Source organism: Macaca nemestrina, chromosome 2, assembly GCF_043159975.1.
Source record: "Macaca nemestrina isolate mMacNem1 chromosome 2, mMacNem.hap1, whole genome shotgun sequence".
Taxonomy (NCBI): Eukaryota; Metazoa; Chordata; class Mammalia; order Primates; family Cercopithecidae; genus Macaca; species Macaca nemestrina.
The window spans coordinates 120970728-120993613 of NC_092126.1; the positions used below are offsets into that span (position 1 = coordinate 120970728).

The 22886-nt window shown below is 39.2% G+C and overlaps 1 protein-coding gene and 1 pseudogene across 7 annotated transcripts in view; one reads left to right on the forward strand and one right to left on the reverse strand.

Moving 5' to 3' along the window:
- The window catches only part of LOC105482662 (dynein axonemal heavy chain 12), a 234841-nt gene that overhangs the window by 141205 nt on the left and 70750 nt on the right, over positions 1–22886 (reverse strand). For all 7 annotated transcript variants that reach the window (XR_011620106.1, XM_011742885.3, XM_011742883.3 and 4 more), the window contains 8 exons: positions 16481–16666; positions 15293–15493; positions 12440–12634; positions 10958–11079; positions 10580–10862; positions 7649–7768; positions 6112–6268; positions 5709–5881 (listed from right to left, as the gene is read on the reverse strand). Coding sequence is in view for 6 of the 7 variants with exons in the window: in XM_011742885.3 (XP_011741187.2) it covers positions 5709–5881; positions 6112–6268; positions 7649–7768; positions 10580–10862; positions 10958–11079; positions 12440–12634; positions 15293–15493; positions 16481–16666 (1437 nt within the window). In the remaining variant the exon portion in view is untranslated. The remainder of the gene's footprint in view (positions 1–5708; positions 5882–6111; positions 6269–7648; positions 7769–10579; positions 10863–10957; positions 11080–12439; positions 12635–15292; positions 15494–16480; positions 16667–22886) is intronic.
- Positions 467–2102, forward strand: LOC105482695 (elongation factor 1-alpha 1 pseudogene; annotated as a pseudogene).

The window sequence follows — 22886 nt, forward strand, 5'->3', positions numbered from 1 at the left end:
GACTTATTATATAATTTTGTCTATAATTTGCCTGGCTATTGCCTTTTACACTTGATATGTTCTCCATTTTCTATTTTCCCATAAAACTGTTCTATATTTCTCATTACTGGTAGTATCACTTTCTACCTTGTATTATACTTAATTACGTACATTTTTTTTCTCATCAATTAGTCTTTAAGGCGCTTAATGACAATATCAGCAGAATTTGAATTATTCCCGGGTCCCCAAAATGACTGGACTAGTGGCTGGAAATTTTTAGAAACATAAATTACAGTCAGCTCTAACTATGGAGTCCATTTCATGGGAGTTTCAAATTTAACTTCTTTTAGAAAAAGTAGGGCTAAGTGACGAAGGCTGCGCATATAAGTGGGGCAGGGGAAATAAGAGAACTCTGTACTTTGCTCTTAATTTTGCTATGAACCTAAAACTGCTCAAAAAAAGGTCTATTTTTGCTTTTCTGCAACGGGTTTGCCGCCAGAACACAGGTGTCGTGAAAACTACCCCTAAAAGCCAAAATGGGAAAGGAAAAGACTCATATCAACATTGTCATCATTGGACACGTAGATTTGGGCAAGTCCACCACTACTGGCCATCTGATCTACAAATGTGGTGGCATCGACAAAAGAACCATTGAAAAATTTGAGAAGGAGGCTGCTGAGATGGGAAAGGGCTCCTTCAAGTATGCCTGGGTTTTAGATAAACTGAAAGCTGAGCGGGAACGTGGTATCACCATTGATCTCTCCTTGTGGAAATTTGAGACCAGCAAGTATTATGTGACTATCATTGATGCCCCAGGACACAGAGACTTCATCAAAAACATGATTACAGGGACATCTCAGGCTGGCTGTGCTGTCCTGATTGTTGCTGATGATGAATTTAAAGCTGGTATCTCCAAGAATGGGCAGACCCGAGAGCATGCTCTGCTGGCTTACACACTGGGTGTGAAACAACTAATTGTTGGCGTTAACAAAATGGATTCCACTGAGCCACCCTACAGCCAGTAGAGATATGAGGAAATTGTTAAGGAAGTCAGCACTTACATTAAGAAAATTGGCTACAACCCCGACACAGTAGCATTTGTGCCAATTTCTAGTTGGAATGGTGACAACATGCTGGAGCCAAGTGCTAACATGCCTTGGTTCAAGGGATGGAAGGTCACCCGTAAGGATGGCAATGCCAGTGGAACCACGCTGCCTGAGGCTCTGGACTGCATCCTACCACCAACTCGTCCAACTGACAAGCCCTTTAAGCCTGCCTCTCCAGGATGTCTACAAAATTGGTGGTATTGGTACTGTTCCTGTTGGCTGTGACTGGTGTTCTCAAACCCAGTATGGTGGTCACCTTTGCTGCAGTCAGTGTTACAACTGAAGTAAAATCTGTCGAAATGCACCATGAAGCTTTGAGTGAAGCTCTTCCTGGCGACAATGTGGGCTTCAATGTCAAGAATGTGTCTGTCAAGGATGTTCATCGTGGCAACGTTGCTGGTGACAGCAAAAACGACCCACCAATGGAAGCAGCTGGCTTCACTGCTCAGGTGATTATCCTGAACCATCCAGGCCAAATTAGTGCTGGCTATGCCCCTGTATTGGATTGCCACACGGCTCACATTGCATGCAAGTTTGCTGAGCTGAAGGAAAATATTGATCGCCGTTCTGGTAAAAAACTGGAAGATGGCCCCAAATTCTTGAAGTCTGGTGATGCTGCCATTGTTGATATGGTTCCTGGCAAGCCCATGTGTGTTGAGAGCTTCTCAGACTATCTACCTTTGGGTCGCTTTGCTGTTCGTGATATGAGGCAGATAGTTGTGGTGGGTGTCATCAAAGCAGTGGACAAGAAGGCTGCTGGAGATGGCAAGGTCACCAAGTCTGCCCAGAAAGCTCAGAAGGCTAAATGAATATTATCCCTAATACCTGCCACCCCACTCTTAATCAGTGGTGGAAGAACAGTCTCAGAACTGTTTGTTTCAATTGGCCATTTAATTTTAGTAGTAAAAGACTGGTTAACGATAACAATGCATCGTAAAACCTTCAGAAGGAAAGGAGAATGTTTTGTGGACCACTTTGGTTTTCTTTTATGCATGTGGCAGTTTTAACTTACTAGTTTTTAAAATCAGTACTTTTTAATGGAAACAACTTAACCAAAAACTTGTCACAGAATTTTGAGACCCATTAAAAAAGTTTAATGAGAAAAAAAAGGTCTATTTTTAAAAATAAGTAAACCACAAAATGATAAATATTTTTTACTTTATTTTAAAAATCCAAGAGAGACAGCTAGTGTAAAAAATGCAATATCAGTGATACTTCATCCATTTTATTTTATTTTTTGAGACAGGGTCTCGCTCTATTGCCCAGGCTGGAGTGCAGTGGTGAGATCTTGACTAGGTGCACCTCTGCCTCCTGGGCTCAAGCAACCCTCCTACCTCAGCCTCCCGACTAACTAGGACTACAGGTGTACGCCACCACACTGAGTTTATTTTTTGTATTTTTAGTAGAGAAGAGGTCTCACTATGTTGCCCAAGCTGGTCTCAAACTCCTGAGCTCAAGCAAGCCTCCCGCCTTAGTCTCCCAAAGTCCTAGGATTATAGGCGTGAGCTACCACACCTGGCCAACCTATTTTAAATTTATAATGGATGCCATATTGTTAATGCCCATTAACTTGATTGCTGAAAACCTCGGGCTCTTCCTTTTAAATTTTAAGAAAATGTTCACAAACATGTTCCCTTTATTATGAATAATAAATATATTAGGAGACTTTTTCTCAATGTCTAGTGTTGTATTCAAGCATTTAATATGATTCCGGGTGGGCACAGTGGCTCACGCCCGTAATCCCAGCACTTTGGGAGGCATAGGCAGGTGGATCACTTGAGGTCAGGAGTTCAAGACCAGCCTGGCCAACATGGCGAAACCCCGTCTCTACTAAAAATACAAAAATTAGCCAGGTGATTACAGTGGCACACACCTGTAATCCCAGCTACGTGGGAGGCTGAGGCAGGAGAATCACTTGAACCTGGGAGGCAGAGGTTGCAGTGAGCCAAGATCACACCACTGTACTCCGGCCTGGGAGACAAAGTGAGACTGTCTCAACTAAAAAAAAAAAAAAAAAAAAAAAAAAAAAAAAGTGACCTGGTGGGGTGGCTCACGCCTGTAATTCCAGCACTTTGGGAGGCCAAGGTGGGCGAATCACCTGAGGTAGGGAGTTTAAGACCAGCCTGAATAACGTGGAGAAACCCCATCTCTACTAAAAATACAAAACTAGCTGGGCATGGTGGCGCATGCCTGTAACCCCAACTACTCAGGAGGGTGAGGCAGGAGAATTGCTTGAAGCAGGGAGGCGGAGGTTGCGGTGAGCTGAGATCCCACCATTGCACTCCAGCCTGGACAACAAGAGCGAAACTCCTTCTCAAAAAAAAAAAAAAAAAAAAAAGAAAAGGTGTTGAATATGATTCTGATTTTTACAACTCAAAGTTGTTAACCTCCACCTTACAAGCATATCACAGCTTCTGACTTCACAGAGGTAACAGATATGACATCCTATCTTGAATTCATCTGCTCAACAAATATTTAGGGATAATGTGTCCTTGTTCAGCACTAGAGTAGAGAACAAGACAGACATAGTCCCTGCCCACAGGCAGCTACCCAAGAAAATAAAGAGTTTGGTGAAATCTTTTCTCCTAGACCCATTGTTGCCCTACCCAGAGCCCCTTTACCCAGCCATTGCATTCATCCATTTGCTGTGTGAGTTGCAAATAGTTCACAGCTGCTCTTTTCTCCTTATCAGCAAGAAAATGCCTGAAAGCTTACTCATATCCCTGCCCCAGGGGTGACCCTAGTCAATGAAATTAAACGGGTACAAAAGCCAGACCCTGCTGGCTTTGAAGTGGAATAACTCATGCCATTCATGCTTCAGAGCACCCTGTGAGATCAGGCTGCAACTGTATGTCTGTTGAAACCACACCTTTGCTTAGCTTTTTACTGTCCCATCCTGCTGTCCTTGTTTCCCTACAGGTTTTTACTAAGAACATTACCTAATCCTTTGCACAAGAATTGCCACTTCATTTCTGTTTTAAGAGAACTCATTCGAAGACACTTTAGTTTCACTTACTCAGCACAGGTAGAGTGGTACTTCTTGATGCTCCTTCTCAATTCCCGTAGGTAGGGTTGCCAGATTTAGCAAATAAAAATACAGAATGCCCAGTTAAATTTTATTTCAGATAAACAGCCAGGACCAATGGCTCATGTCTGCAATCCTAGCACTTTGGAAGGCTGAGGCAGGCAGATGGCTTGAGCCCAGGAGTTCAAGAACAGCTTGGGCAAGCAACATGGCTGAAACCCCATCTCTATTTTTAAAAGTACGAAAATTAGCTGGGTGTGGTGGCATCTGCCTATAGTCCCAGCTACTTGGGAGGCTGAGGTAGGAGGATCTCCTTGAGCCCAGGAGGCAGAGGTTAAAGTGAGCCATGATGGCACCACTGTATTCCAGCCTGGGTGGCAAAGTGAGATTCTCAGAACAAAACAAAACAAAGCAAAACAAAAATTCAGTTACAGTGGGTAGCTAGTCAGGTATGAGCAGAGCCGGAAAGCGCTCCCCACCCCACACACACCAGGAATGTCCCGTGACCACCAGGTGATGGTCAGGGGTTATTAACTGTCTCGCTGAAGTAATAATTGGTCACAGCTGATGCCAGGGATGGGCAGTTTCCTAACAAATAGAAAATACCTGAAACTGGTGATCAGCAGCTTCCCCATAAGATCTCAGGAGCTGGGTGAGTGGGGAGAAGTAATGCAAGATCTAGGAAGTATGCCAATGTATAAAAGTCAAAAGGTCAAGCTGCATACTTGATCTCTCAAGTCACCTGCTTGGGCCTCCTCGAAGTGTACTTTACTCCCTTTCGTTCCTGCTCTAAAGCTTGTTAATGAACTTTCGCTCCTGCTCTAAACCCTGCCTCAGTCTCTTTCCGCCTTATGCAACTCAGTCAAATTCTTTCTTCTGAGAAGGTAAGAACTGAGGTTACTGCAGTCTCGTACTGATACAGATACGCTCCACAGGCAACATATTTTGGTGTCATGTGACTTGGGTAATTTCCACTGCTACCATTCAGATAAACAATGAATAATTTATTAGTGTAAGTATGTCCCATGCAATATTTGGGACATATTTACTTAAAAAATTATTTGTTGTTTGTCTGAAATTCAAATTTACCTGGGAATCCTGTATTTTATCCAGCAACCACATTCCCAGGGTTTTCATAGTTACAGCTCTGTCTTCCATACCTTCAGCTCTGGATCTCAGGTCTCAGCACCACACCCATACATTTCATCTCTCCATCCTATTTAACAGCACTAATTTGGTGTCCTAAGGCCCAAATGTACTTTCCTCATCTTCCTGTCATCTCTCCCAAGACTCCACTGCAAAAACTGATACCATTTTCCAAAGCTCCAGTTTAGTCATTATATTGTCAATACTTCCCTTTTTCTAATTACCCCCAATCAGAGTGACTCACAACTTTCATACAATAAAATGTAAACACTCTTGTATGCTACAAAAGCACTCAGAAGTAAATATTCATTATTATAATTTTGCATAAAGAGAATTTGGGATTAGAAAGGGATAACTGTATTCAACTACTGCAGGTAAGACAAGTGAGAAAAGATGTCGTCACAGCAAAAAGTAATTGTTAATGTGTGAATTAAGATAATTTAAAAGCATACCAATGTTCTGTAACACCTGTCAGTTAGAGGTGTAATGACAAGTCGAGGTGAGTTACCAAGATATTCATAAGCATATTTTACATTGCAATTAATGATACGAACTCGGGCATTCTCATTTTCCCAATAATATCGGAGCTGAGCAAGCCACTGGAAATCTGTATCATGTGAGACACCTAGAAAAAATAAAGTAAAATAAGAGACATGATCCTTACATGGAAATAATTTTTAAAATAAGTATTTTATCTTTTATAACAGCAAATATTTAAAAATCATGTTTGCCAACTTATAAAAAAGATTGTGTTAAAAAAAAATTCTGTTGAGAGAAAAATACATAGAGTACAAGTATTTGTTTCCAGATGCTATCAACATTTTATCTTTAAAAATCAAAGAAAAAGTCACCTACCCATTTCAATCATGTCCATGACCACATCTCTAGCATGGACATCAATAGTAACCAAAGCCCCCAGAGTGGTCCTGGTCTGCTTAGACAACTTTCCTCTTACCAGCTCTACAATCTCATTCAGTTGGTTCTGAAGTTCCTTATAATACTTCTTTAATCCCTACAAAATAAAAAAAAAGCAATCTAATTGATGTCATATCATACTTAAAACATGTGTTTTATATATTTAGCCTTTTATAAAACAATTCTGACTTCTTAATCTATCTCAATATAGAAATGAGTCCAAGCGCGGTGGCTCATGCCTATAATCCCAGCATCTAGGAGGCTAAGATGGGAGGATCTTCTTTTTTTTTTGAGACAGAGTCACTGTTGCCCAGGCTGAAGTGGCAGGATCTCAGCTCACTGCAAACTCCGCCTCCTGGGTTCAAGTGAGTCTCCTGCCTCAGCCTCCTGAGTAGCTGGGACTACAGGCATGTGCCAATAGGTCTGGCTAATTTTTTGTGTTTTTAGTAGAGACGAGGTTTCACTATGTTAGCCAGGCTGGTCTCGAACCCCTGACCTCAAGTGATCCAACCGCCTCGGTCTCCCAAAGTGTTAGGATTACAGGCGTGAGCCATGGTGCCAGGCCCAAGATCATTTGAGGACACGATTTCAAGACCAGCCTGGCAAAGCAGAGAGACCACTGTCTCTATAAAATTTTTTTTTAATTAGCCAGATGTGGTGGTGTGTGCCTGTGGTCCTAGCTATTCAGAGGCTGAGGCAAGAGGATAGCTTAAGCCCAGGAGTGTGAGGTTATACTGAGTTATGACTATGCCATTGCACAGCCTGGGTGACAGAGCAAGACCCTGTCTCTAAATACACACACACACACACACACACACACAGAAATGAATTTTGTGAGTGATTTTGTCTAAGCCCAGTAAAATATTAAGAACAAGTTCTCGGGCCAGGTGCAGTGGCTCATGCCTGTAATTCCAGCACTTTAGGAGGCTAAGGCAGGCGGATCTCCTGAAGTCGGGTGTTCAAGACCAGCCTGACCAACATAGAGAAACCCCATCTCAACTAAAAATACAAAATTAGCCGGGCGTGGTGGCACATGCCTGTAATCTCAGCTACTTGGAACAAGGCTGAGGCAGGAGAATTGCTTGAACCCAGGAGGCAGAGGTTGCAGTGAGCCAAGATCGTGCCATTGCACTCCAGCCTAGGCAACAAGATCATAACTCCATCTCAAAAAAAAAAAAAAAGAACAAGTTCTCAATGAAGTTATAATTTTAAGATTATATATAGAAACTGACAGATGTATTGTCTTTGCAAACAATAGATAAGCTAACTAAGAAACATGGGATGGGGTCAGGCACTGTGGCTCATGCCTCTAATCCTAATACTTTGGGAGGTTGAAGTGGGAGGATTTCTTGAGGCCAGGAGTTCAAGACCAGCCTGGACAGCACAGCAAGATCTCATTTCTAAAAACAATAAAATAAAATAAAATAAAACAAAACCTGGAATGAAGGATGTTACTTAAAAGCAAACAATGCTTTACCTCCGTCCCACCACTTATAACTTCCTGTGTCTCAGATGTCCAGAACATTTGAGAAACACAAAGCACAACTTGGCCAGGCCACTCTCGAACCCAGTCTCTTCTTGCAGATTCTGGATAAGCCTGAACAATTAAAATAAATTTATAACTTTAAAAGGCTGCATGAGAAAAAGTAACTAAATGTCTAGCAATAGAGAAGTGCAATATTTGGTACCTACATAGGCTAGAATATCATATAGTCATAAAATTGTTAAATGACTAAAAGACTCCCTCCAAATTTTATAATTATTATGTTTTTAAAATATTTATTTATAAAAGAATGGAAAGATAAACACCAACATGTTAATAATGGGCATATTTAACTGTTGATTCTTCTGGAAGTTGATTTCTATGTAATTTTTATGTTCCTTTGCTGTGGAGAGTTGTCAAGTTTTCCATATAGAATACCTATTACTCCTATCATAATAAAATACAAAAATTTTAGTAAACTTAAAAAAACTAGTCAAGGCCGGGTGCGGTGGCTCACACCTGTAATCCCAGCACTTTGGGAGGTCAAGACAATGGATCACCTGAGGTCAGGAGTTCGAGACCAGCCTGGCCAATGTGGTGAAACGCCCCCCTCTACTAAAAATACAAAAAAAAATTTGCTGGGCATGGTGGCGGGCACCTGAAATCCCAGCTACTGGGGAGGCTGAGGCAGGAGAATCACTTCAACCCGGGAGGCAGAGGTTGCAGTGAGCCAAGATCACGCCACTGCACTCCAACCTGGGTGACAGAGTGAGACTCTGTTTCAAAAACAACAACAACAACAAACTAGTCAAATAGATTATGTATATTGATGCCAATATTTAATTGAAAAGGAGACTATACAATATAGTTAAAAACTGCACTAATAGTGCCCTTGTATTATTTATCCATAGCTTTTCTGAAAACCTATATGACCAGGGCATATAATTTCACAATTATATATTTGTTCAATTATGTACAATTGAACAATCTGTAGTTTTGAATTCAAGGTATACTTTCATTTTTTCTAACACTTTGATATTCAAAATGCATTTAAATGTATTTATGGAGGGAGAGGTTTAATCATTTTAAAAATAGCTTTTTTTAACAGTAAATGATTTTAGCAGATCGAACTGTAAATTGAAAACAACTACAGAATGAATTTTGAAGCTGATGCTAATGCAAATTATATTTTCAATAAAATAAGATCATCTTATATATATAAGAATGTTAAAATAGGATATCAGTATTGTTATAAAATGCTTCTTAGTCATATTTAGAAATAAATGCAAATGATAAGCTGACCTAAGCTTCAAAGAAGGATGAATGGTGACTGAGAGCCATTGCCAGGTACACAGAAGGTCAATTTCTATACTAATTAAGGAAATACTTTCATGGACAATGGTGGTTCTTTCCTATGTGTTTTAGTTTGCTTTGAATCATAAATAGTAAAAGGAGAGAAAAAGTCAAGATTTATCTGTAGGAACACTGAAGCTGAACAGAATAGCCACCACAAGAAGATGAGCTTCATAGGACTCTCGGTGAAAGAAAAAGAACAGTCACTCACATATAGTGAGTTGCTGAATATAAAGCTTCGATGCCTTTTAAAACTATTCTACTACTTTACAACTGCTCTTTTGTGGTCCTAAAGGCAGAAATACATGTGTTTATCCTTCAAGATTAGGTTAACTGAATTAACATAAGTGAGATACATGTAGTGCCAAGTGTTATCTTTCTTTCAAATTTATTACATAGCCCCCTTTAATGTTTGTTCATCTTATTTGAGTTCTTAAGTAGTTGTTTAAGTGTAAAATGCAGTACGTGAACTAGGTCATGCATTTACCACTCATATCTGAAGAGAACTGTCCTGCAGATCTGCATGTGCTAATGTGCAGGATTGTTTGCCTATGAAACATATCCACTAGCCTAGCTCATAGCATTTCAATTTTAATATATCTAAAATTGAGCTCTTGATCTTCCCCTAAGCCTCCACAAACCTGCTTCTCCTCCAGGAATCACCCAGAGTAAATGCCACCCATATGTTCAAATCAGAAGCCTAAAAGTGATTTTTGAGACCTCCCCCTGCTTACACTTGTATTTTACAACCAGTTCATCATTAAGACCTGTTGAAATTAACTACAAAATTTATTTATAATATTCTACTTTGCTCCATATCTTCTGCCATTTGCCTAGAAACAGACCACATCTTTTTTCCTTTATTTTTGGTTTTTATTTTTTGAACCTGAATCTCTGGCAAACCAGCCCACATCATCTTTCATCTGAACTAATCTGAGTCTCCTAATTTGCCTTCCTGTTTTCACACCTCCACTAATCTATTCTTTATACCATAGCCATAGTGGTATAAAAATATAAATCAGACTATGTCTCTTCCCTGATTAAAATATTTAGATGGTGTTCCATTGCATTTAAAATAAAATGCAAACTCCTAACTGCCTTCCTTTCCAACCTCATGTCACTTTACTCTCCACTCTGCTTACTCTATCCAGACATATTTGTCTTCTTTCAGGATCTCCCAAATCCCCAGTTCTCTCTGATCCCAGGGCCTTTACATAGGATACCTAGATGCTCTCTCACTTGCTCTTTACCTGGCTAATTCCTACCTATCCTTTTTATCTCAGTTTCAACATCACCTCCTCTAATAGCCTATCACTGGACCTTCCCCCATTCTAAATTATATACCTCTTATTTTTCTCTCTCATAATACCTTTCCTCTTTTATAACAATCATATACTATTATCAATTCATAGCAATATCGTTATATTAATAATAATGTTAGAAACAAAGAAGTAAAGAAAATAAATGATTTAAAATAGTAAGAGCTTTAAGTGTTAATTTACTGGTTTTCAAAACCTCTTAAACAAAGCATTTGCAGAATATAGGGTATACATCAAATCCTAGAAAACACACCAGCCTGGCTGCAGCGATCACATCATGAATACTCCGGAGCATTAGGTCTTCCACTTGAATGAGCCACTTTTCCACAGCACCCCGCGCTGCAGACGTGGAAATGAGTGCAATCAGCTCCACTCGCTCGCTCTCAGAGCTATACATGGCTTTAATGTCCAAATTGGGAAGGAACTCCAATTTAGCAATGCCCTCAAAGCATTTTTTTAAATGTGGCTGAACTCTAAGAGGATCTTTAGTCTCTGATAAAATCTCTAACATTTCATCGTTAGATAAGAAGAAAAACCTAGGGAAAAACATGCAAATACAAAAGTTTTAGTTATAATTCATCACACATAAGAAAATGCTTTTAATTACAGCACAATTGATTGTCTATCATACCGAGGGAAGAAAAGACGTTTCTTTTCAAGATATGCATTAAGACCTTTCATAATTTTCTCCAAAAGTTCATTGCAGTTCTGCAGTTTTTCCAATAAACCTGTTAAAGAAGTGGCAGCAAGAACCTAAACGAGACACACTCATTCAAGTCAGCACTTTTATGCCAGATATAAGACTTAAATATCAATCTATACTATACATTAAAATCTTTTAATGTTAAAAGGTTTACCAAAAAAGTCAAAGGTTTATAAAATTTGCAGTGAAATTTTTTGCAATGTAAAAACTATTAAAATTCAATGAGTTATAAATATTTATCCAAGGACACTAGTTAAAATGACAAGTTGTGATTGTCCTGCATATTGTCATTTCTCCTATATTATTTTGAATGATGTAGAAAAGTCTGTTTGGCTGGTGCTCGATTTAATTCTTACTTTTACTACTGTCAACCATAAATGTAACAATCTACAGCAAGGAGTTGGCAAACTATATCCTGCAGACCAAATCCAGCCTGCTGTCAGTTTTTGTATGGGTTGTAAGCTAAAAATTATTTTTACACTTTTGGAAGTTAAGAAAATCAAGAGAAGAATATTTTGTGACATATGAAAATGTCAGTGTCCATAAAATTTTATTGTAGCACAGAAACAGTCATTCATTTTCATATTATCTCTGGCTGCTTTCTCGCTGCAACAGCAACAGAATTGAGTAGCTGCAAAAAATACCTGTCCTGCACAGCCTAAAATATTTACTACTTGGCCCTTAGCAGAAAAAAATTGCTGACCTCTGATCTACAAGAAATCATGTTTCACAAAGATTCTAAAGTCAACAGGTAAAGCAAAATCCTTAACACTCATGAATTTCAGTGCGCTACTGACTCGCAGTAAGTCCAGCACAGCTAGTTTTTCATTCAGCATGGGAATAAATTGTTATTTCTTAAATTGAATGCCAGATGAAAAAGTGGATGCATATCTATGAACTATGTGCACTGTGTGTATGAAATATATATAGTCTGTTTTTCAACATTTACTGGGAAAGACATAGGAATTGAAACCAATGGAGAGAACAGCAGATTCTTCCCCATCACTCTGAGTATACAGAGTCACTAGTAGAATGTCAGTTGAGTCACCTACACTATTCATTCTGTCTCCCTCTCTCTTGTTCTCACTCTCTCCTCTCCCCATTTGATTTGATTTATCTATTTATTTTATGAGGAGGAGAGCAGTGCGTGTTTATAGTAGAAGGTGTGTGAATCAGATGTACATTTGAAGCAACTCCACTAGGTATACTAAAGAGTAACAAGCAGTGTATCTTATTAATTGAAAAGTAAACTTATTTTAATACTTTTATGCTTTCTCATATTTTTCTGAACTTTCCAGTTTCTATACAATGAGCAAGTTTAATTTTTATAATCAGAAAAAAGTCACATGTTTTACTTAATTTCCAAAAACAAAGGTTCACCTACTGTGAGAGAGAAAACAAACACTTCACCTTTGGATCTTTTGCACAAAACTTCATGATATCCCTCCAATGTCTGTCTACTGTCTGAAATTGACGCCCTTCTTCTGGCATCTGTTGCATAATATCCTCAGAACAAAAGATGGGCTCTAAGTACAGCCATTGAGCTTGCACTTTTAACCATTCATCAATTGTTTCTTGTATTCGAATCAAGCGGTCCTCCCAGGCCTTAATGAAAAGTATACTGCACTAAATTCTAGTTATTAAAGAAAGGTTATAAATTATAGCAAGGAAAATACATTTTAAATTTACTATTATTTTTAAATAAGTGCAAACATCTTACAGCTTAAGGTTACTTATGTATGTCTCACAAAGGCTTAAAAAAAATTCTAAGAGGTCTGAGGTTTTCCTAAATCACTGGAACTCACAATTGGAAATGACTGTAATGTTATTTTTATTTTTATTTTTTATTATACTTTAAGTTCTAGGGTACATGTGCACAACGTGCAGGTTTGTTACATATGTATACCTGTGCCATGTTGGCGTGCTGCACCCATCAACTCGTCAGCACCCATCAACTCGTCATTTATATCAGGTATAACTCCCAATGCAATCCCTCCCCGTGATAGGCCCCGGTGTGTGATGTTCCCCTTCCCGAGTCCAAGTGATCTCATTGTTCAGTTCCCACCTATGAGTGAGAACATGCGGTGTTTGGTTTTCTGTTCTTGCGATAGTTTGCTGAGAATGATGGTTTCCAGCTGCATCCATGTCCCTACAAAGGACACAAACTCATCCTTTTTTATGGCTGCATAGTATTCCATGGTGTATATGTGCCACATTTTCTTAATCCAGTCTGTCACTGATGGACATTTGGGTTGATTCCAAGTCTTTGCTATTGTGAATAGTGCTGCAATAAACATACGTGTGCATGTGTCTTTATAGCAGCATGATTTATAATCCTTTGGGTATATACCCAGTAATGGGATGGCTGGGTCATATGGTACTTCTAGTTCTAGATCCTTTAGGAATCGCCATACTGTTTTCCATAATGGTTGAACTAGTTTACAGTCCCACCAACAGTGTAAAAGTGTTCCTATTTCTCCACATCCTCTCCAGCACCTGTTGTTTCCTGACTTCTTAATGATTGCCATTCTAACTGGTGTGAGATGGTATCTCATTGTGGTTTTGATTTGCATTTCTCTGATGGCCAGTGATGATGAGCATTTTTTCATGTGTCTGTTGGCTGTATGAATGTCTTCTTTTGAGAACTGTCTGTTCATATCCTTTGCCCACTTTTCGATGGGGTTGTTTGTTTTTTTCTTGTAAATTTGTTTGAGTTCTTTGTAGGTTCTGGATATTAGCCCTTTGTCAGATGAGTAGATTGCAAAAATTTTCCCCCATTCTGTAGGTTGCCTGTAACGTTATTTTTATCAGTTTCCTAATCTCTAGATGAGCCATCTGGAGTCCCAAAACCATCCAAGAATATATCCTGCTCTACAGCAGTGGTTATCAACCACGGGCAATTTTGCCTCCCACCCCAGGGAACATTTGACAATGTCTGTAGACATTTTTGGTTGTCACAACTGATGGGGGAAGATGCTACTAATGTCTAATGGGTAGAGGCCAGAGATGCAGTTACACAACCTATAATGTACAAGACAGCCTCCCATCACAGAGAATTATAGAGCCCAAAATATCAACAGTGACAGATTGAGAAATCCTGCTCTATATCAATACAATTTGGAGAAAAGTGAACTGAAATGAAAAATAAAATGAAATAAGTCTCCTTATTCTCATAGATCCCCTAGAAATGACAAGATATTTCATTAGCCAAAGACCATTAATATAATATCTCTCTTTGGTTCTTAAATATATGCCTAAGGTCTAAGTGTCAAGAGATTAAGTCCATATCTTTGATTTTTAAAAAATCTCTAAGACAGCTTTTAAATTTGTCTTCTAAATTCTTCTTGTTAGACAAGTAAATTTCTACAAAAAAGTAATATCTTATCAGGAAAGGCTAGGTTAGCCTGCTTCTTGGGATAATGTCCAGCCTTATGTTCTCTTGGAAGAACATTACTCTGCTTTCTCCAAATAATGACAGCCAAAATCTTCTATAAAACACGATTTATGCTCATATTAAAACCAAATTGCCTCAGTTTGAACCCCAGCTCTGTCACTTATTAGCTAGATGAACTTAGGAAAATTACCTATCCTATATGTTGGTTTCCTTGTCTATGAATACAGATAATAATAGTGCCTACTTTGAAGGCCTGCTGCAGGGATCAAGTGGGTTAATAAGTGTAAAGTTCCTAAAGCAGCATCTGAAACATAGTTTGAAATCAATTGATATCAGGGTAAAAAATCCAGTTGTCTTTCCCCAATTTACATAGGCCCCAGTTAGAACAGTTTTCATATCCAATAAGATATGAAATAATCTTGGAGCCTCAAATACCATTCGTTTTTCTCAAGGGAACAATAATTCATTAAATACTCTAAAAGATCCTCATGCTAGCTGTTTACAACTATAATTAAAGCATGGTTACTACAAGTTTCAAGAATGCAGCATAAAACAAGGTTTAGGTTTTCTTAAGTTAGAATAAGTAATACCACCTGTTTTCCTCTCGCGTCTATCACTGCCATTGGAGAAGATTTTAATAAGACATTTTTCTTTTAAAAATCATTTATGTCTCAGATGTATATATTTCTATATTAAATTTTGAATATCATTTTGTATTTTATGAAATAAAATATCAAGATTATAGGTCTATGATTTGAATAAACACTTAAAAAGCCATTCAATCGGCTACTTATTACCATGAGAGCATATATGTAACAGGATTGCAATCTGTATAAATGACCAAGAGCTGATTATTATATTTAACACACCTTGATCTCATGTTCAAATGGTTTGATGAAAGGTGAGCCTCTCATTGTCTGAGTTTTTATAATTTGATCATCAAGGATGGCCTGAATCTCATCCACTGAAGAAAGAATACAAACTCCAGTGTCACGATATAGACTTATATGAAAAGCAATATCATCCCAAGTTCCTATCATTGTATTCATGGCTTTCTCTAATGAAAATTCCTAAAAGGAAGGAATGAAGAAAGAATGGGAGGGTGAAGAAAGGATCTTATTTACTATATTGACTTTCCCTAGTGAATTCAGTAAGCATTTGATGTATTACATTATCATTTCCTTAAGATAATCTGTGACTACAGTATAACTTTTTAAGTTAGAAGGTTTTTCAACAATTTAAAAATTCCTAAGAAGAACAATTACATAGTTTTAAAAAATTCACTTGCTATGAAAACTACTGCTGTCAATATTAAAAAAGGACAAGAGAATAAAATACCTGTAGGACTTTCTCTGAAGTGGCCTTTCTACAGGCAGTCCATAGTCTGAAGATGTTTTCTGTGTACTTCAAGAACCCATTCTTTAAGGCCATACTTACCCTGCTAGAACACACACATATCACATGCCACACATACAACAGTACTCTTAATGAAAAAATTATGTACCAACACTAGCACATCATCCAACAGCATCAGAATGTGGCAGAATTAAGAGGAGGTCAAAGGAGTCATTTCTCATCTGGATTCAGGACAAGTAAGCACACACTTTGTTGGGGGGGAAAGAGTGTTTTGTTTTTGAGACAGAGTTTTGCTCTTGTCGCCCAGGCTGGAGTGCAGTGGCATAATCTCAACTCACTGCAACCTCCACCTCCCAGGTTCAAATAATTCTCCCGCCTCAGCCTCCTGAGTAGCTGGGATTACAGGCACCCACCACCATGCCCAGCTAATTTCTGTATTTTTATTAGAGACAGGGTTTTGCTGTGTTGGCCAGGCTCGTTTTGAACTCCTGACCTCAGGTGATCTGCCCACCTCGGCCTCCCAAAGTGCTGGGATTACAGGCGTGAGCTACCATGCCCGGCCAGAGAGTGGTATTCTATTACTCTCCCCCACCACCTCCCGTTGCTATCCAGTACTGTACACATTCAACCCCAACAAAAACTATGATTACTTGATTAACAAAGTCATCACATAAAGTATTTCAGTTGATCTTTATGTTTACCTTGCTTGCACCTGCACTTATCACTTCAAATTGTTCCAAGTATGGGGTAAGGTTTAATTTTAAAACTTTTCTCAGTGTAGTTCCAGAGTCTGGAGTCAAGTCATAGCCTACAATTTCTGACATCTGTTTCCAATGACGAGCTCTCATTCCTGGATTGCACAGAATGGAGACAGTAGGAATATATTCCTAATGGCAAAAATATAAACAAAATGAGTCATTCATTTGACTTCCACACACATAGATTCCATAGATGAAGCCTTGATGGTATAAGGATCACATTTCTTCAGTTTATTTAATACATTTCTATCAGTACAATCAAAACATCAATTAGATTTGGAAGGAGAGAGATACTAAGAAAATGAACCTAAAGTTCACCTGCAAAAATAAGCATGTAAAAATAGCCAGGAAAATTATAAGAGTAAAAAAGAAGAATGAAGGGCCAGACACAATGGTTCATGCCTGTAATCCCAGCACTTTGGGAGGCTGGGGTGGGAGGATTGCTTGAGCCCAGGAATTTGAGGTTACAGTGAGCTAAGACTGCAAACTGCACTCCAGCGTGACTGAGAGAGAGACAAGAGGCCTTGTCTCTATTTAGGAAAAAAATAAATAAAAAAGGTATTATTTCAGAAATTCAAATTCATTATACTATTTGCAGAAATATATAATATATAGTTGTAAACACACACACATAGCATGAATGGGGAAAATATCTGTGCCAAAATCCCAAAATGTAACAATGTTTTATCTCTGCTGAGTGACCCCTGCCTTGGCCTCCCAAAGTGCTGGGATTACAGGTATGAATCACCATGCCTGGCTCCCTATTTTATATTTATATGAGTCATGTTTTAACTTTGTAAAAGTAATAACTTAATATGGTAAATTTTTTTAAATTGGAGGACCATAAACTAGCACACTTTCTGTTTTGCTTAGTTAAGGACTTTGTTTTAACCTTCCATTGGTTATCACCATCATGTTTTTGCTTTTCATCACATATTCCCTAGAATTTGTCAGAACATAATATAACAGGCACTCAGTAAGTATTTTTTAAATAAATGAAGTTTCAACATCTAAAAAGTAGAAAGAACATACTCTTTATTTATTTATTTAGACAGAGTCTTGCTCCGTCGCCCAAGCTGGAGTGCAGTGATGCGATCTTGGCTCATTGCAACCTCCACCTTCTAGATTCAAGAGATTCTCCTGCCTCATCCTCCCAAGTAACTGGGACTACAGCCTCCTGAGTAGTCTCCTGAGTAGCTGGACCACACAAAAGTGAAAAAACTCTAAGCAGATGAGCAGACAGTAAGAGAATCAGACTTCCACATCTGCAATGCCCCTCCCTCTATTCTGTCAGGTACCAAGAGGGCAGAAAATTTCCCCCCAACTCACTGTTTCTACCCTGATAAGAACAAGGTCAAAGTGGACAACCAGCTACCCCACCACCCTGGATTCCCTAGCAGGAGATCTGTCCTGCCTTAACCCACAGGAAGCATCCCCAGTGCCTGAAAGGATAAATAATTCCTGAGGACAAGCAGAGACAAAGGGAGGAGGTAGGACTACCATCCCCAGCCCTGGAAACGTTACTCTGTAAGCCACAGGAGATGCCAAATCAGAGTGGCTATTCTGCAGCACCACTCTGTAGGAGGTTTGTCCCACAGGTCCCCTGGGCACAAACTCCTAGCCAGCTTCCCACATTGCCAGAATATAACCTGTGGTACTGTCCCCATTCAGTAAGGGCAGCGCTCCCATCAGGTACTAGAGCCAAGCCAAACCTGGGCTTAAGGTGCCACTTGGAGCTGAAAAGGAAGCAGTGACCTAACAGTACAGAAACTCTAAGCAAATATATCCAATATAAACCAAAACAAGCCAGAGAAGAAACACTGGAATAAATAATACTTCAATGCAAAGACACTGATGTACAACCAGCAAAAACAACAGCAAACAGGGAACCATGATCTCCACAAACAGAAGCAGCAAAGAACCAGTAAATGACTCTGACAAGACAGTGATACATGAGCTCTCTGACCAACAATAAACAACTAAATTCCTAACCAGACTGATTAACAAAAAGGAGAGAAAATTAAAATAATCAATATTGAGAATTAAAAAGGAGTTAGCACTACAGAATCTACAGACATTTAAAAGATAATGAATGTTATTAGCAACTTTATGGCGACAAAATCAATGACTTAGAAGAAATGGACAAATTCCTTAAAAAATACAATCTACCAAAATTAAACACAAAATCTGAATAGCGCCTATGTCTATTAAAGAAATTATCTTTTCCTTCCTCTAGAGGGGGAATTGGCACAGGACTTGCTTCAGCCAATGTAATGTGGGTGGATATGAAGTATTTCACTCACAGCTGAGTAGATCTAAACTTAGGTACACGGTTTAGCTCAGCCCTTGCTCTTTCTCTATAACACGAGATTGGCCCACATTAGCTCAGGGCACAGCCTGTGTCCTGGAACTTAGAAAACTCAGGAGCAGAACAGGACTGCAACTGGAAGCAGAGACTCAGCTAACCTGTGGTCCTCATGGAATATGAAGAAGAAATAAATTAGTACTTGAGAAATATATATAAAGAGAGTCTGTTTTCAAAACCTTTCCTGCAAACAAAACGTCAGGCTAAATGGTTTCACGAGTGAATGTTTCTCTAAAATAAGAAAGAAATAATACCAATTTATAAAAAACTCTTTCAGAAAATAGAGAAAATAAAACTTCCCAATTTGTTTTATAAGGCCAACATAACCCTGATACCAAAATCTGACAAAGACATTACAAGAAAACTAAGACCAAGATCCTTCCTGAACATAATCTCAAATATCCTAAATAAAATATGAACAAATAACAAACTATAAGAGTATTAGAAAAAAATATTTTGGCATGGGGAAGGCATTTTAAACTACAGTTCAGAACCCAACAGCCATAAAGGAAAAGAATAAAAATAATTACATAAAAATAAAAGGCTTCTGCCAGGCAAAAGCTATCATAAGCAAGGTTAAAAAGCAAATAATAAATATTCACATCACAGACAAAGCCTAATCTATATACACAGGAAAAGAAATCAGTAAGAAAAAGGTCAATAATTCAACAGAAAAATAGGCAGAGGTAAGTTAAAGCAGTTTACAGGAAAAGAAATATAAAACACTCTTAAATATATGAAATAGATGAAAATACGCTTAAAATTTTACTTGCAAGAAGAGAAATGAAAATTCTCCTAGTAGAGTAGCAAAAACCTAAAGTTTGATGATATTTTGTTATGAAGGTTGGTGAGAGTATATATTGGTATAACCTGTACGGAGGGTAATTCAACTGTTGATTTTAACTTGGCATTTACTCTTCCACAGTTTACCCTGCAGTCCCACCTTCAAACACATGCAATTTACACACACATACACACATTAGTCACACATTATATAGGTGTGAAAAAAAATGAAGAAGCTCCCTATATATAACAAGAAAAGGTCTCCAAGATAAATTAAGCAAAACAAGGAAAGAAAATAGCGGAAGCAGTTCCAAGATGGCCAAATAGGAAGAGTTCCAGGCTACAGCTCCCAGCGTGAGCGACACAGAAGATGGGTGATTTCTGCATTTCCAACCAAGTTACTGGGTTCATCTCACTGCAGCGTATCAGTGGGTGCAGGACAGTGGGTGCAGCCCACCAAGCGAGAGTTGAAGCAGGGCGAGGCATCGCCTCACCCAGGAAGTGCAAGGAGTAAGGGAATTCCCTTTCCTAGCCAAGGGAAACCATGACACACAGCACCTGGAAAATCGGGTCACTCCCATCCAAATACTGCACTTTTCCAAGGGTCTTAGCAAACGGCACACCAGGAGATTATATACGCCTGGCTCAGAGGTTCCCACGCCCACAGGGCCTCCCTCATTGCTAGCACAGCAGTCTGAGATCTAACTGCAAGGTGGCAGCGAGGCTGGGGGAGGGGCACCCACCATTGCTGAGGCTTGAGTAGGTAAACAAAGTGGCCAGGAAGCTTGAACTGGGTGGAGCCCACTGCAGCTCAAGGAGGCCTGCCTGCCTCTGTAGACTCCACCTCTGGGGTCAGGGCATAGCCAAATAAAAGGCAGCAGAAACTTCTGCAGATTTAAATGTCCCTGTCTGACAGCTTTGAAGAGAGTAGTGGTTCTCCCAGCATGGAGTTTGAGATCTGATAACGGTCAGACTGCCTCCTCAAGTGGGTCCCTGAGCCCCCCGTAGCCTAACTGGGAGTCATCCCCCAGTAGGGGCAGACTGACACCTCACACGGCCAGGTACCCCTCTGAGACGAAGCTTCCAGAGGAACGATCAGGCAGCAGCATTTGCTGTTCAACAATATTCACTCTTCTGAAGCCTCTGCTGCTGATACCCAGGCAAACAGGGTCTGGATTGGACCTCCAGCAAACTCCAACAGACCTGCAGCTGAGGGTCCTGACCGTTAGAAGGAAAACTAACAAACAGAAAGGACATCCACACCAAAACCCCATCTGTATGTCACCATCATCAAAGACCAAAGGTAGATAAAACCACGAAGATGGGGAAAAAACAGAACAGAAAAGCTGAAAATTCTAAAATTTGGAGTGCCTCTCCCCCTTCAAAGGAATGCAGCTCCTCACCAGCAATGGAACAAAGCTGGATGGAGAATGACTTCGACAAGTTGAGAGAAGAAGGCTTCAGATGATCAAACTTCTCTGAGCTAAAGGAGGAAGTTTGAACATCTCAAAGAAGCTAAAAACCTTGAAAAAAGATTAGACAAATGTTTAACTAGAATAACCAATGTAGAGAAGTCCTTAAATGACCTGGTAGAGCTGAAAACCATGACACGAGAACTACGTGATAAATGCACAAGATTCAGTAACCGATTCGATCAACTGGAAGAAAGGGTATCAGTAATTGAAGATCAAATGAATGAAATGAAGCAAGAAGAGAAGTTTAGAGAAAAAAGAGTAAAATGAAATGAACAAAGCCTCCAAGAAATATGTGACTATGTGAAAAGACCAAATCTATGTCTGACTGGTGTACCTGAAAGTGACAGGGAGAATGGAACCAAGTTGGAAAACACTATTCAGGATATTATCCATGAGAAATTCCCCAACCTAGCAAGGCTGGCCAACATTCAAACTCAGGAAATACAGAGAACACCACAAAGATGCACCTCAAGAAGAGCAACTCCAAGACACATAATTGTCAGATTCACCAAAGTTGAAATGAAGGAAAAAATGTTAAAGGCAGCCAGAGAGAAAGGTCGGGTTACCCACAAAGGGAAGCCCATCAGACTAACAGCAGATCTCTTGGCAGAAACTCTACAAGCCAGAAGAGAGTGGGGGCCAACATTCAACATTCTTAAACAAAAGAATTTTCAACCCAAAACTTCATATGTAGCCAAACTAAGTTTCATAAGTGAGGGAGAAATAAAATCCTTTACAGACAAGCAAATGCTGAGAGATTTTGTCACTACCAGGCCTGCCATACAAGAGCTCCTGAAGGAAGCACTAAACATGGAAAGGAACAACTGGTACCAGCCACTGCAAAAACATGCCAAAATGTAAAGACCATCAATGCTAGGAAAAAACCGCAACAACTAACGAGCAAAATAACCAGCTAATATCATAATGACAGGATCAAATTCACATATAACAATATTAACCTTAAACATAAATGGGCTAAATGCTCCAATTAAAAGACACAGACTAGCAAATTGGATAGAGTCAAGACCCATCAGTGTGCTGTATTCAGGAGACCCATCTCACGTGCAGAGACACACACAGGCTCAAAATAAAGGGATGGAGGAAGATCTACCAAGCAAATGGAAAACAAAAAGAAGGCAAGGGTTGCAATCCTAGTCTCTGATAAAACAGACTTTAAACCAAAAAAGATCAAAAGAGACAAAGAAGGCCATTACATAACGGTAAAGGGATCAATTCAACAAGAAGAGCTAACTAACTACCCTAAATATATAGGCACCCAATACAGGCGCACCCAGATTCATAAAGCAAGTCCTTAGAAACTTACAAAGAGACTTAGACTCACACACAATAATAAGGGGAGACTTTAACACCCCACTGTCAACGTTAGACAGATCAACGAGACAGAAAGTTAACAAGGATATCCAGGAATTGAACTCAGCTCTGCACCAAGCAGACCTAACAGACATCTACACAACTCTCCACCCCAAATCAACAGAATATACATTCTTCTCAGCACCACGTTGCACTTATTCCAAAATTGACCACATAGTTGGAAGTAAAGCACTCCTCAGCAAATGTAAAAGAACAGAAATTATAACAAACTGTCTCTCAGACCTCAGTGCAATAAAACTAGAACTCAGAATTAAGAAACTCACTTAAAACCGCTCAACTACATGGAAACTGAACAACCTGCTCCTGAATGACTACTGGGTACATAACGAAATGA